This window comes from Ambystoma mexicanum, chromosome 11 (assembly GCF_040938575.1).
Source record: "Ambystoma mexicanum isolate Mex_15411 chromosome 11, UKY_AmexF1_1, whole genome shotgun sequence".
Classification (NCBI taxonomy): Eukaryota; Metazoa; Chordata; class Amphibia; order Caudata; family Ambystomatidae; genus Ambystoma; species Ambystoma mexicanum.
The window spans coordinates 479,828,087-479,843,173 of record NC_090934.1 but is presented as its reverse complement, the minus strand read 5'-3'; the positions used below and the strand labels follow the sequence as shown (position 1 = coordinate 479,843,173).

The 15,087-nt window shown below is 51.1% G+C and overlaps 1 protein-coding gene across 1 annotated transcript in view; it reads left to right on the top strand.

The window, feature by feature from the left end:
• The window catches only part of HSD17B12 (hydroxysteroid 17-beta dehydrogenase 12), a 1,764,331-nt gene that overhangs the window by 1,615,610 nt on the left and 133,634 nt on the right, over positions 1 to 15,087 (top strand). Inside the window, exon 10 of the mRNA XM_069623326.1 lies at positions 9,022 to 9,171. Within this exon, the coding sequence (XP_069479427.1) occupies positions 9,022 to 9,171 (150 nt within the window). The remainder of the gene's footprint in view (positions 1 to 9,021; positions 9,172 to 15,087) is intronic.

Below are 15,087 nucleotides of genomic sequence, written 5' to 3'. Positions count from 1 at the left end.
GTCGATTGGGCTGCCCTCATTGAGACACCAATCCATAAAAAGGGCAATCGGGCAGATCCAAACAACTATCGCTCGATTGCCCTTTTAGACACTATTGGCAAAATCTTTGCATCTTTCTTACGACAAAGATTGGTTTCTTGGACTTTGAGTGAACAAATCTGTGACATCCGATAAACCGGATTCACCAAGGGCATTGGAGTGGATGCAAATTTACTGATACCAAATGTTTTGAAACTCGAAACCTTAAAAGCCAAGAAGAAAATACATTTGGCATTTATTGATTTACATGGTGCGTTTGATAGTGTCAACCGTGGACTGTTATGGAACAAAATGGTTGCTTGGAAATGCCCACTAGACCTGATTGCCCCAATTAAAGCACTACATACTGAGACTACCATCCGAATTTGCTTGAACCATCAGTGCGAGCTATCAAAGAGTGTACCTACAAACAAAGGCGTGAAACAGGGATGTCCTCTGGCGGCAGAGTTATTTAAACTGTTAATTTCCGACTTGCCTAAATACCTAGAGCCTGCTTGCTGTTATTCACCAAAAATAAACACGGAAATTCAGTGTATCATTTATGCAGACGATATTGTTCTAATAGACTCAACGGAGATTGGCCTACAACGGCTACTAAACAACTTGCAAGACTACTTGACAATAAATGAACTGGACTTGAACTCTGAGAAAACCAAAATCATGTCAATTGGTGCCGGGGGCTCAAAAAAAGCAGAGATCGTACAAAATTCACTTCAATGCAACACTATTAAGCTCAACAAATTCCATTAAATATCTGGGCATAATGTTCAATACATCGATTAATGAACAACAATGGAAGGCGGATTTGATGAACAAAATGGCTCAATTCAGTATCCAAGGTCTTAAATTATACAAATTATAATTTTTTTTTTTTGCATGGCAAATTTAGTTTAACACCGATTCTCATCTTTTATTGCCAAAAAGTTATACCGGCAATCACATTTGGATCTGAATCTGGATGGAACATTGAAACACAGTTTTGGCAGAAGTTGGAAGGCCTTTTCTGGCGAAGAGTGTTGAAATTACCTTCTTATATATCAATGATCCAACTACGATATGAGCTGTCACTGAATTCTTTTAACACTTGTCATGTGGAAATCTTTAATGACACTGCGAAAAATAAAACTTGAGTCCCGTAGCTCCAGCTTACCAGCTATTCATGGTAAAACCAGATCAACGGCAGTCTTCACTTTTGCAAGAGTGGTGTCAGCTGCTAATAGGAACATTGACACATGCAGATTCAACGCTAGCTGATTTAATTTCTCGACCACAATACATTAAAAAGAAGTTTGAGCTTTGGAGTTGGATACAGAATTATGATCAGCGATTAACAATGCCAACAACGCTGAAATCAGGAATCGGAGCCCATAAACTAAATGTGCAGAGTCGATATTTAACTAATTGTCCATCACGACACCATCGCGATCAGTTCTTGAGACTACGATTGAATGCGCTACAGACCAAAGAGATGCAAACCTGTCGCCACATTAATGAGGCGGGTAACAATCTTTGTCGATTCTGCAGCCTTCACATTGAGTCATTAGAACATCTTCTGACTGGTTGTACATCGCTAATAGCCTGGCGGATGCGACACTTAGGTAGTTTTGTTCCAGCTACCTTGAACAATAGAAATTGGTGGCAATATGCAACCTCCGGTCAAAATATCCAATTGACGTGTGCTGTAGTTGATTTTATGGACTTGTTGAAGTTAAATGATAAATGACAAACAAGTAATGTAGTATGATGCAAATAAGGTGTACAATTCCACACCAGTAAAGTGGTTGTTGTATGGGTAACAAGTTATAGTTTGTGAAATTGATGTTCGTGTTGACGTTTTGAATAGAAATGTGTAATAAAAGCACGGGGGTCAGTATGTTTACATGCAGGCCTGTCGAGCTGAAATTTTTACAATAAATAAAAAACATTTAAAAAACAAAGGAAAAAGTGGGGAAAAAGGTGTTCACTCTTTGCAGGTAAAAAAAAAACAAGTTCTCAAAAGCCAGCAAAGTTGCTGGGGGTCTCTAAGGTGAAGGGAAATAGCACATCTCTGAGAATTCTCCCTAACAACTTGTAGCCCAATTCCCACCGTAACACAGGAAAAAGGCTACAGGATGGTCTAGCCAAAAATAAATCCTGTAGCTGCCACCGTTCTATTCCCCAACACTCCTCTGGGTTGATAAATTCCACACAGGAACACAATGCGATGCTCAAGGAGCACACCTGCTATTGTAGACCTATGGGCAGCACATCATAAATGCATTGCAGCTGCAGAGGTACTTCAATAGAAGTCCCTCATAGCAAAATGTTATGGGGACAAGTAGAGTTGGTAAAACGAGTAAAAACAACTTTGAGGGAACATCCTCTTTTTTTGGCATTTCCTCTGACTCCTGTTCTCCCATTTCCTTTTCTCCTCCACTCCCTGCACTTTGAAGAGGTTTATACTGCAAGATGCCCTTCTCCAAAACTTCAAAGTAAAAAAGAAGGGATCTGGGTTTGTTGGGGAAGCTACAGCGCAGTTTTAATAGATTGAAAAGATATAAGGGACATTGTGTTCAGTCTTCACCTGTAAAGAATAGAAAAGATGTGACAGGAGAGCTACCAGAGCCCACCTTCACACCCAAATAAAAAATTGTTCAAGTCATGCTCTCGTACAATAACTATTTACAGACGCATGCAAAGTTTTAACTTTCATATTGTGAGCTATGTACTTGATGATCATAATAAACGTACACATTCTGCAGAAATCCGCATTCTTCTGTTTTTCATTTATTGGCGCCTGACTTTGGAGATGTTTTCAATAGAAAACGAGAGTGAAAGCAAACAATGTTACCCATCCAATGCTAGCGACTAGAAATGAACGCATCCCATGTGCGAAGTCATTGAATGCATGCCATGGGATTTTGATACTTTAGTATACAAGTTGTGTTGGATTTTAATTTTAATGACGTTTATTTTGTTCCACTGGGGCTGTAAACTGCTAAAAACACTGTACTGTGTGATGCAAAAGTTATTGTATGGCTACAACTAGAAATTAAAGTTACTCACTGTAGTGACTAGTGTAATCATAGTGCTTAGTCCCCTTTCCTCCATCCTTGTGGGCCTCCCCCCGACATGGGGACGGTACCGGAACCTTTGGCAGCAGAAAATTGGGCCTCCCCTTTAGATTTAGTATAGCGCACAGGTGTACAGCCTCAGGTGTTGGAATGCCCGCAGAGGCCCCACTTCAGTCCCCTTTTGAACAAATCAGACGCTTAGATACCTGGATATTCTTAGTACATATTAACCCTTTGCATACTAGTGGGGGGAAAGTGGGTGGGACGTATGGAGGAAAGGAGACGAAGGATTATGAGTACTCTAGTCACTACGATGAGTAACTTTAATTACTCTTATGTCCCGTTCCCTTTCCTCCATCCTTGTGGGTGATTCCACCGAACAAGATCATAGGGTGGAGCTGTGAAACCTGCCTCATATCTAGGACAAAGCAAAAAGGTTCTTCAAAACTGTCTGCATCGTGTCTGGAGCTGATGTCCAGTGAGTAGTGCTTACAGAAGGCTGATGGAGTGTCCCAAGGAGCCGTCTTGCTGATCACATTCTAAGAAGCATATCTCTGAAACACGACAGCCGTGGCCTTGGCTGTGACTGCATGGGCATGGATCCCCTCAGGAACAGGTTTGCCCATGGCCGTTTACACCTCAGAAATGACCTGAACTATCCAACAGCCTTTGGAAGCCTGAGAGCCCAGGGAAGAGCCCCCAAAAGTCCTGAACATGTCTCAGACTTTCGTCTGAGAGGTAAAACTTGAGGACCCTTTTGAGGTCCAAGTAATGTAGGGCCCTCTGTGCCTCAGACGGCGGTTTTGGGAAGAACACCGGCAGGCAGATCTCTTGATTCAGATGAAATGGAGAGACCACCTTGGCCAAGAAGTTTGAGTGAGTGCGCAAAGAAACGCCTGCAGCTCACTAACTCTGCGCACAGAGATGGGAGCCACCAGTAAAACTGTCTTTAGTGCCCACAAGCAGATGTCCGCAGAGGTGATCGGCTCGAAAGGATTGCGTTGCAAAGCTGCAAGAATCACATTGAGGTCCCAGACCGGATGCAGCCTATGCACCAGGGGGAAAAAGCCTAGACAACGCCTCAAAGGTGGGCCTTAACCACCGGGTTGGCTGCCATAAACGCATGCTCAGGGGAATTCTTGTAAGCCCCAATGGCCGCCAAACAAGTGTGGCAAGTATCCACCTGAACTCCAGAATGAGCCCGGTGTGCTGGAAAAGCCAGAGGACAGGTGACTGGGTCCAGACCCTTGTCGCAAGCCCGATGGTGGAACCTAGTACATTTGCTCTTATAGAAGGCCCTTCTGGGGATCGGAAGGTGGATGGGACCCTGGAAGTGCAACTGCAGCAGATCCGAAAACCAGTGTCTCGAAAGCCAGTCGGTGACAACCAGGATGAGGATGCAACTCATCGAAGCCCGGAACTTGCAGAGGGTCTGTTGGAGCAGAGTTGTGGGTGGGAATGCATAACACCTGTAACCGTGCCAACAGATCTGGAAGGTGTCTCCCAGTGACCCCAGACCTGCCCATGAAGCAAACTGGGGGCACTTGCCATTTCAGGGAGATGCCAACAAGTCCTGTTCTGTGTACCCTCAACGCTGGAACAAGGGCAACAAAGAGTCTGTCTGCAACTCCCACTCATAGGTGTTGAACCCCAGAAGGCTCAGTTGGTCCGCTTCTGCATTGCTTTCCCCTGGAAGGTTGACCACAGAAATCCAAACCCCTTCCGTCGGGGCTGATTCCCCGATCGATACCACCTCCTGACAGAGGGATAGGGGGAGGAACTGGTGCCACCCTGCTTGCTCAGGTAAAACATTGTATTAGAGTTGTCCGTCCTGTCCAGAAGGGGCAGAAACTCCTTGAGGGCCACCCCACTGCCCTGAGCTTGAGCAGATTGATGTGCAGGAGGGCTTCCGTACTGGACCATGCGCCATGAATCACGTACTCCTCCAGAGTAGCCCCGCACCCTGAAAGAGGGGAATCTGTTGTCACCACCAGGGTAGGCTCCGGCCAGGTGAAGGGGGCTCCCACTGAAACAATGCCATCCATCATCCACCAGCGAAGATCGGACAACAGGAGTGGTGGTATTGGGATTCTGTCCGACTGAGACCCCATCTCCTGATCCCAATTGGCCACCAGGTGGAGCTGGAGGTGCCTCATCTAGAGGCGAGCATGCCGCCCAGTGAGCACGCAGGAGACCATCAGACCAAGAAGGTGCTGGAACCACCATTCTGAGGTGGTAGAGTTCGCCAGAAAGTGCCCCACCGCCATGCATAGGGACAGGATCCTGTTGGGCATGGGGAACACCCACTGAACGGTCATGTTCCAACGCACCCCTAGGAAGACCAGATCATGGTATGGGCACAACTGTGACTTTCTCCGGTTGAGGGAGAACCCCAGCTGAGGAAGGATATCTGCCAATCTCTAGCAGGAGTGCAACACCTCCTCGGGTGAACTCCCCACACCCCCCACCCAACACCCTTTCCCCCCCACCCTCACCAGCCAGTCATCTAAATAAGGGTATAGATGGTGGCCCTCTAAGCGGAGAAGGCCTGCCACTGTGTCGTGAAGACACCACAGGCCGAGTTCAGGCCGAAGGGCAGCACCTTGTACTGAAAATGATGTGACATAATCGTGATGTGCAGAAACTTCCAATGCAGTTGGTGGATGGGTACATGCAGGTACGCATCCTTGAGGTCCAGGGAATACATCCAGTCCCCTGCACACAGACTCGGCTATGTGCGCGGGAGTAATCATCTTGAAGCCTTCTAGCAGTAAAGACAGATTCAGAAATGACAGGTCCAGGACAAACTTCATGCCAGCCTGGTTGTTCTTTGGTACCGCAAAAATCCTGGAATAGTACCGGCAGCCCTGACAGAGGAACTGGTTCTATCGCCTGCATCTCCAAGAGCAAAATGACCTCCCTTAAAAGAGCCAGGATCCTGATCTGACGAAAAGGACAGGCTGGTAGAAGGAAAGGAAGAGTAAGACTGAAGCCTGTGGAGACAACTAATAGGATTCACAGGTTGTTGAACGTATGCTTCCAGGTGTCCTGGAAAAGAGCCAAACGGCCCCCCACATGCGAGCGGTGTTCCTCGACCTCACAGCAGCTTGGCGTCGGAGGCGGGAGCAGAATCTGGGTAGCGGAAATACCTGTGCAAAGTCCTCTGTTGCTTCCACCTGTTGTCGCTGGGCGACCTGTTGGGCCTCTGTGTACCGCAGACCCAAAACCCCTTGAAGCCGGAAAAAGCACTGGGTTTGAACTCTGTTCTGCCCTGAGAATGAGGGAAGGATTTGTGTCCTGGCTTTGTCAGGGTGGCCAATGACTTGACGGTTTCAGTGAAGGTTTTCTTCTTTCTCAACAAGTCATTGTTTGACGAATTCAAAAGTGCAATGACCTCGAAGGGCAGATCCGCAATTTAATCCTGCACATCAGATGAAAACATATTGGTGTGCATCCACGCCGTCGTACTCATTTGGACAACAAAAGACAGCCCTCTGTTGGTTGTGTCAATGTGGGAGACTGAAGACTTCATGAGGTCGTGCGCAATGGCCCGGGCATCTGCCTTGAATTAGGCTTGCTTGTCCAAAGGGAGGTTGGGCAGAAATTCCCCAAGCTCCTGCCACAGCTTTTGGTTAGCTACAGCCACAAGGGCGCCTGCATTGGCTTGCCGCTGATGCAGTCCTGAGATGGAGTAACAGAGTTTGCCCAAAGATTCGAGGGCCTTGTCCTCCTTGAAAGACAACTGGAGGTGGCTCGCACAGAGGATGATGATGGTTCAGAATATAATGAGGCTGCAGCCACCAATGAAGAATGCGGCTGTGGGTGGGAGACCAGGAGAATTGGCTCCTCATCGTCAGACTGAACCTGCTGTCCAGCTTCTTGTTCATCTGGGTGTTGGCCCTGGGCTTTTCCCAGACCTTTATCGCCACCTGCAGAACATCCTTCTGGAGAGGGATGCCAGACCGAATTGTGGTACGCTTGCCCAAAACCTCTGCTAGCACTCCCGACTCCTGGGGGGCTTCCTTGGTCAGAGAGACACCCAAGATCCCCACCAGGCCTTGAGGGCAGTCATGAAAGGCCTCAACGGATGCCGAGAGCTCATCGGCCTGTAGGTCCTCATTGTCGTCCCCACCCTCTCGATCCCACCCCACCCCCTCTTTTCACAAACCAAGGGGAGTCCGGGCCCTGGGACTCAGGTTCCAGGCCGGTTCCCCCCTAAGGCTGGCGCCAAAGACGGGTCCAACGGCTGTTGAAGAGGAGGCATTAGTGATACAGGAGGAGGTGGAGAGGTCTGAACAACCAATAGAGTCTGGACTGGGGGAGGGACCGGCAGTGGAACCGGCATCGCTGGAGGAACGGGAGTACCACCCAGAGGAGGGGACTGGGGAGGCACCACCTGTGGGGATTACCTCCTTCACTATATCCTTCAGGAGCCCCTTAATCTGAGGGGCGCGCATGAGGAAGATGAAGCGCTTGATGAAGCGTTCCTCGGTAGCCGCTGGGTTCCTAGGTCGTGTAGCCATAAGGCTGAAATGGGTAGATGTAGCCCGGAGGAGACCGAATGCCTGTACCGTACAGTCCGCTGCTCCTTGCATTGGGAAGGGGATTGGGATCATCTTGCAAAGCCCATTCGATGGGCGAAAGCATGGCGGGCCCCAAGTTGGATCAAAGATGGTCTCCGGCCGGGCAGGCTTTGCCACGTGCCTCTCTGTCATTTTGAAGCATTGTGCCATGTCCTGGGCGATAGTGTGAAGTCCCTCAGCGATGACAGGCATCAGACACAGGAGGATACAGCTTGCGTCTTGCACCCGAAGCAGAAGCGTCGATCTCCGATATCACTCTGGTAGGTGCTGAGCCTTTGGCCGGCTGGCCGGTAGTCGTAACGCCCTGACTCGGGGACCTTGGAGCAAGCTCCGGTAGGCTGAACACCCTTGGCACCTGTCCCGGTAGCTGTGCTGGATTGTGCCGAGGGCACTCTTGGAGGTGGCACTCGATGATCCCGTACCCCTTGGGGTCGTAGAGGACGAACGTGATTGCCATTCTGATGACTAACGCCTTGGCAGCTGGTAGCCAGGATGGCCTCAGGTTTGCCCTTGGAGCACCCAGAAGAGCTCCCGGGGCCCTCGGCTTAGGAGCCGGTAGCCTTAGAAGCCTCAGGCCTGCCAGAACCTAAATCTAGGAACCCCTGTCCGTGGGAACCACGGGGAAGGAGTCGCTGCACTGTGGAACCGTGCTGAACAGAGGGCCTACCTTGTCTTGACAGAGGTCCTGAAAACGAAGTCCTTAAGATAGGGCGGAGGAAAAGTGCAGAAGATCTCCTTCCACCGCGACCACTGATTCTTCAAAGCCCTGTCACCGAGAGCGTTGAAAGTCGAAAAGGCGTCCTAGCGGTGGTCAGGCCTCAAACACGCAAGAACGGAGTGCATGGAGGTCCGCGGCCAGGAGCGAGCGGTCGCATGAGGTACATCCCGTTAATCCTCCTGCTGCCGACATGCGCCAGGGGAGGCGAGGCACCGAAGGGAAGTTAAATAAGATTGAAAAAACAAAACGGGGAGCAAGCGAACAGCTAAAAAAGTCTCTACGCTGGCTGCCAGGTCCTACACCGTTCGTGCGGAGAAAGGGACTCGGGTGAGACACCGGAGGACGGGCCTTGGCGGGGCGATCCCACGCCCCGAGAGCAATACTACATTTAAAGGGGAAGCTCAATTTTTCACTGTCAAAGGTACTTATTGGTAAACAAGTTTACTCCAAGGTGTTTTTTTAATAGCCTATTTCATATCCTCTGTGTTCATCCGACTTCTGCAATTACTTTTTTTCGCTTCTTGTCTAAGCCAGGTGGATTTGATGCCGAATTAGAGTACCTAAAGCAGTATTGTGTTAATCAGCCTATCTATTGAGGCTTATAGCTCCTTTCTTTTCGTCCATTTAGAGTGTTCTGCCATTCTTTGTTGCAACGAAAATGAGTAAGATCCGGAAGCCGACGTGGGACAAGCCAAGTCCTGAGTGTTATGTGAGATCAGCTCTCGGCACTGTTGGCCTCCAGTCACAAACCAATGGCTACTGGGTGCATGCTCTCTTGGTAAGTTGCTTGGCAGCATGTTTAGCCTTTTTTTTATTTCAATCACAATCCACGTTCTTTTCTGATCTAGTTACATAACATATTCTATTATTATCTAATTCGATAAACTATAGTTCATTTTGAAATTAATTGATTTGAGTTCTCATTTTTCCATAAATGTGCCTTTGCAACAAGTCATTTTCTCATATGTATGCGTTTACTTTTTGTAAGCATATGGTGCACTGCTTAGTAAATAAACGCAACCACTGCAAAGCAGGCTTGAATGTCTGTGACTATTCCAAGTTGACCTTTCTGAACTTTTACCACAGCCGGCAGCTACCAGGAGGTAAATCAAAGCAGGGTGCACATTAATATTACCTATAAAGATATTCGAGGGGATTGGGTCCTCCGACGGATTCCATATCTGACAGGTAATGTCCACAGCTGTGCTGCTTCGGAAAATCTTCGGCATCTGCGTCGATGACGTCGATGCGCCGTCCCCGATTACCTCCTCCGACGGCCGACGTCACCCGATGTGATAAGTACGACGCCCATAGCCTCAGTTCCGTTTTTTCCGCGAACGTGTTCACTTCGTGAATCTCGGTAAGCCTCGACTCTTTGGAGTTTGCTGTTTTCTTCTCGGTTCGTTGAACCTGTTCGTTTTTTTGTGAAGACCTGTTCGTGGCGATGTCTACTTCGTCTTCAACCCTGCGTCCGGGCTTCAAGAAATGCGGGGACTGTAGGTCCAAGATGTCGGTCACGGACTCGCACGACGCCTGCCTCTGGTGCCTAGCGGAGGCCCACGATACGGACGACTGTGTCGACTGCCAGTCGCTCACGGCAAACGCCTTGCGGGAACGCAAGAAGAAGCTGTCGGTAGGTCGGGTGTCTAAGCCCCGGAAGTCGAGGTCTGCGGGGCTTTCGACGGATGACTCGAGGGGCGACTCTCCACGTCGTCGTCTAAGTCAGTGGGTCTCCTTCCAGGAGTCGTTCTCGCCACTCCTCCGCCTCTTCGAGGCATTCCCGGAAGCGCCGGCATCGGTCGCCTTCCCTGTCCTCTTCCGAGGACTCCGCCCGTCGGCGGGTTGCTTATCCCTCCATGCAAGCAACACCGGAGGAATGGGCTTCCTTCGGGAAGCAGATGATAGCGATTCTTGAATCGCAAGGCACCGGTCCGTTCGCGCCTCCGAGTGGGGTCGGTCCGCACCGGTCGAGAGACACCGCTCGTACGCCTTTGGGCTCGGGTGGTCGGCACGGCTTGCGGGAGAGGTCCAGCTCAGACAAGGGTAGCCGTTCTCGCCATGCCCATTCCAGGTCCCGGTCCTCGACGCGTTCGAGACCGCGTGATCCTGTGCCGTCTTCGAAGAAGACGTTGACGCCTGTGGTGCCGAGGTCGTCGACGATTTCTCTCGAGGCTCCGCCTCCGAGGGGGTCGTCGATGCTGTTGGCGCCTAGGTCGTCGAGAGACCCGCTCGGAGCTCCGGCTTCGAGGCCTGTGTCGACGCTGGCGGCGCTGCAGCTGACGTCGACGCCGATTCGCTAGACGCCGTTTCTGTCGACGCCGGCGCGGACTCGTTCGCCTTTCGAGGCGGTGGTGTCGGAGGGTCCCGTGGCACGGGGTTAGCCCCTAGAAAGGCTCTGGCTAAGGTCAGGCACTGCTTTGATCCCCAGAGGTCTTCCTCTCCCCGCCTGGAGTGCATTTCAGAGAGTGATGAAGGCTCTGACGGCTTGGTTCCAGCTTATCTCGGGCCATAGACAGTTTGATGACCTGAGGCAGTCACTGCATGATGCCAGTGGACTGGACACCTCTCCGGAGGTGGAGTTTTGTAGGCCGGAGCCTGGCTCTTATGCCGATTCTTCATATCGGCGCCTTATGTCTCGGGTCACCGAGTACTTGGGTTGGTCAGCTCCCCCAGGGGAGTTCGTTCAGGATGATCTCACGGACATCCTTGATCTTGGTCCCCCCCACTGACCCGGTTTTGCCATTTCATATGGCTCTGCAGAGAAGGGTAGCGGCGGCTTGGACTGCTCCGGAGAGTCTCCCGGCAGTGGGCAAGTCTTTGTCACGAAAATACAGTCCAGCCAGTAGCGACCCCTGCTACTTGTCCAGGCACCCCACTCCGGAGAGTTTGGTGGTGCATGCGGCTATGGCCCCGGCAAAGCAGGCGTCGTATCCTACCATCCCTCCGGATAGGGACGACAAACGTTTTGACGGCTGGGCGAAGAAAGTGTTTTCTTCAGGGGGTATGGCGCTTCAGGCGGCCAACTCCATATGTGCCTTGTCTCGTTTCACACACACTCTGTGGAACTGTGCTGCATTAGCGGCTGAACATATTCCCGAAGGGGACGAACGGGATGGTTTCCTTGCTATGGTTCAGGATGGCAAGGATGCCATGTGTGAGGCCGTTCAGTCGAGTTTGGACATGGCAGATTGTGTCAGCCGGTCCATGGCGGCGAGCACCGTAATACGCAGGTTTGCGTGGTTCCGCAAGTCTGGCTTCGCTCCTGATGTGCAGTCCCGGCTCCTCAACATGCCCTTTGAAGGGTGAACCTCTTTTTGGCAGCAAGGCTGACGAGAGCCTTGAGAGGTTGGGCGCTGCACTTTGCCAACCTCCGCCTTTTCGTCCTAGGGGACAGCAATGGAGGGGAGGTTCCTTTCGCTATTACTCGTCCTTCAGTAAAGCGAGAGGAGCTAGCAGTCAAAGAGGTCAACGTAAGAATGCCAGAGGTGGAAACAAGGGTACTCGAGGTGCCAAGGCCGCTCGGGCGGTTGCCTCTTTGCCCTCAGGCAACGCCGCAGCCGCTACCACTCAGTCATGAGGCCAGGTCCCATGGTTCGCCGGTTGGGGGAAGGCTGGCGCAGCATTTTGTAGAGTGGCGAGCCATTACTTCAGATGTGTGGGTTCTGGAGATCATAACCCACGGCTACTGTCTTCCTTTTTGGCAGAGGCCTCACGACAATCTACCTGGGAACCTCTCTTTGAAGAGTCCGGATCTGCTCCTTGCGCAGGAAATTCAAGCCCTGCTGGAGAAAGGCGCCATAGAACTGGTGCCTGTAGCGGAGAGGAACAAGGGATGGTATTCCCCTTATTTTTTACGGGGGATTGAGACCCATCATGGACTTGCACGGTTTGAACAAACTCCTCACGAAGGACAAGTTCAAGATGGTTACTCTCTCTGAAGTCCTCCAGGCCCTTCAACTTCAGGACTGGTTGGTGTCTCTCGACCTCAAGGATGCTTACTTCCATGTGCCGATCCATCCCAAGCACAAGAAGTACCTGAGGTTCGCGGTTGGTGACTCGCACTTTCAGTTTCGGGTTCTGCCGTTCGGATTGACCTCCGCCCGAGGGTTTTCACCAAGCTCGTGGTGGTGGGGGCAGCGCATCTCAGGAAAGGGGGGATTCACGTCTACCCCTACCTGGACGATTGGTTGATCAGGGGGAGCTCACCCGAGCAAGTCTTGGATCATCTGTCCGTCACCTGCCACTCCCTTCACAAGGTGGGCTTCTCCTTCAATTTAAAGAAGTCCCATTTGACACCAACGCAGCGGCTCCAGTACATCGGAGCAGTGCTCGACACATCCCTGGTGCAGTGTTTTCCTCCCCATGTGAGGGCTCTTCACATTCAGCAGATGGTGCACAAGTTTCAACTTGCCCAGAATCTCCCAGCGTCCGAGTTCTTGAGACTGCTCGGCCTCATGGCATCCTGCATTCTTCTGGTGCCAGAAGCTCGTCTGCGGATGAGATCTTTGCAGTGGGCACTCAAGCTCCAGTGGTCTCAGTCCTCCGGCAGGCTGTCGGACCCTGTTCAGGTGCCGCCCTCGGTCGCCCAGGACCTTTTGTGGTGGGCCGTCGAAGGCAATCTGATGAAGGGGGCCCCATTTTGGCTGCCCTGGCCGGAGGTGACGATCGTGACGGACGCATCCCTCACGGGATGGGGAGCTCATGCCAACGGGCTGACAGTCAGCGGTCGTTGGTCTCCGTTGGAGTCCAGACTCCATATCAATCTGTTGGTGCTGAGGGCCGTCAGGCTTGCCCTGAAGGCTTTTCTGCCGACTGTGCGAGGAAAGAGTGTCCTGATTCTAACGGACAACACGGTGGCCATGCACTACCTCAAAAAAGGGGGGGCAGGGTCACTTCCTCTGTGCAGGAAGGCGATGCAGCTCGAGTTCTGGGCCACCAGACGGAAGTTTCGATCTTGGCTGTTCATCTGGCCGGAGACGACGACGACGAGACGGCGGATGCTCTGAGCAGGCAGAGCGCGATCTCTTACGAGTGGGAGCTGGCTCAGGAGATTCTCCTGGAGATCTTTGCCCTTTGGGGGACCCCTCAAGTAGATCTCTTCGCCTCCAGTGTCAACCGGAAGTGCATAAGGTTTTGCTTGTGGGAATTTCCTCCAAAAGGAGCCTTAGGAGACGCGTTTGTGTTGGAGTGGTCATTCCCACTGCTGTACGTGTTTCCTCCAGTCCCCATCATCCCGCAAGTACTGCGGAGGTTCGGTTCTCGGATGATCCTCATTGCTCTGGCGTGGGCCCGGAGGACGTGGTACCCGGACCTTCTCGACTTGTCCATCTGCCCTCCACGTCGTCTTCCCTACCGAGACGATCTGCTCTCACGGGAGGGGGGGGGGTCAGGTTCTCCATCCAGAGGTCAGATCCCTCAACCTTCACGCTTGGCTTCTGAAAGGTTGAGGTATAAGGATTGGGACCTCCCTGAAGACGTGATGGAGGTGTTGCTCTCGGCCAGGCGGCCGGCAAAAAAGTGTCTGTACCGTTGCCGTTGGAGAAAGTTCTGCGACTGGTGCAGAGTTAAGAATGTGGATCCTTTTGAGTGTGACATTCCCATGGTTCTGTCTTTTTTGCTTTCCTTGGCCCACAGGGGCTTGCAAGTGGGGACCATTAAAGGTTACCTGGCGGCGCTGTCCATCTTTAAGCGCTCGTCTGAAGAATGTTCCTATTTTAAGATTCCTTTAATTTCTCAGTTTTTGAAAGGGCTCACTAATGTGTTCCCTCCGTCACCTTTTCTGGTGCCCGGTTGGGATTTGAACCTTGTTCTTAAGTTTCTTATGGGTGCTCCGTTTGAGCCTTTACATTCATGCCCTTTGAGACTGCTAACTCTTAAAACTGTGTTTTTGGTTGCGGTTACTTCCGCTCGCAGAGTGAGTTACAGGCACTTTCAGTTAAGCCACCCTTCACTGTGTTTCATAAGTACAGGGTTGTCCTTAGAGTTCGTCCTTTTCTTCCGAAGGTGTTTTCGGAATTTCATTTGAGCCAGAAGGTTGTTCTTCTGGCGTTCTATCCTCCTCCACATCCTGGTAAGGAAGAGGAGAGGCTCCATAGGCTTGATCCTAGCAGAGCGTTGAGCTTTTATATTTCGCGCATGTCCCGGGTCAGAGTGGATGATCAACTTTTCATTGGTTACGCTGGAAAGCGTTTGGGACAAGCTGTGACGAAACAGACTTTGTCTCGGATTATTTTAGCTATCTCGGAGTCTTACCGCTTGGCGGGTAAGGACCCTCTGGCTGGCTTGCAGGCCCATTCTACCAGGGGAGTGGCTGCGTCTACTGCCCTGCAGAGGGGTGTTCCTATTCGTCACATCTGTGATGCAGCCACCTGGGCTTCAGTACATACTTTTGTACGTCACTACGCCCTTGATTCCATCAGAGGGCAGGATCTGGCCTTTGGCAAGGCAGTCCTATATTCCGCAATTTGATTGGCCATGCTAAATTTGTGTTCTAAATTTTTTTCCCACCTCCTTGCTTGGTACTGCTTTGGGAGTCTGTCATAGATATGGAATATGTCGGAGGGCCCAATCCCCTCGAAGAACAAGTTACTTTCTTACCTGGTAACGTTCTTTCGATGGGATGGTCTGACGACGTATTCCATATCGCTCCCGCCCTGCCTTCCCCGCTGCAGAATTTCTTTTGCGATTACAGCTT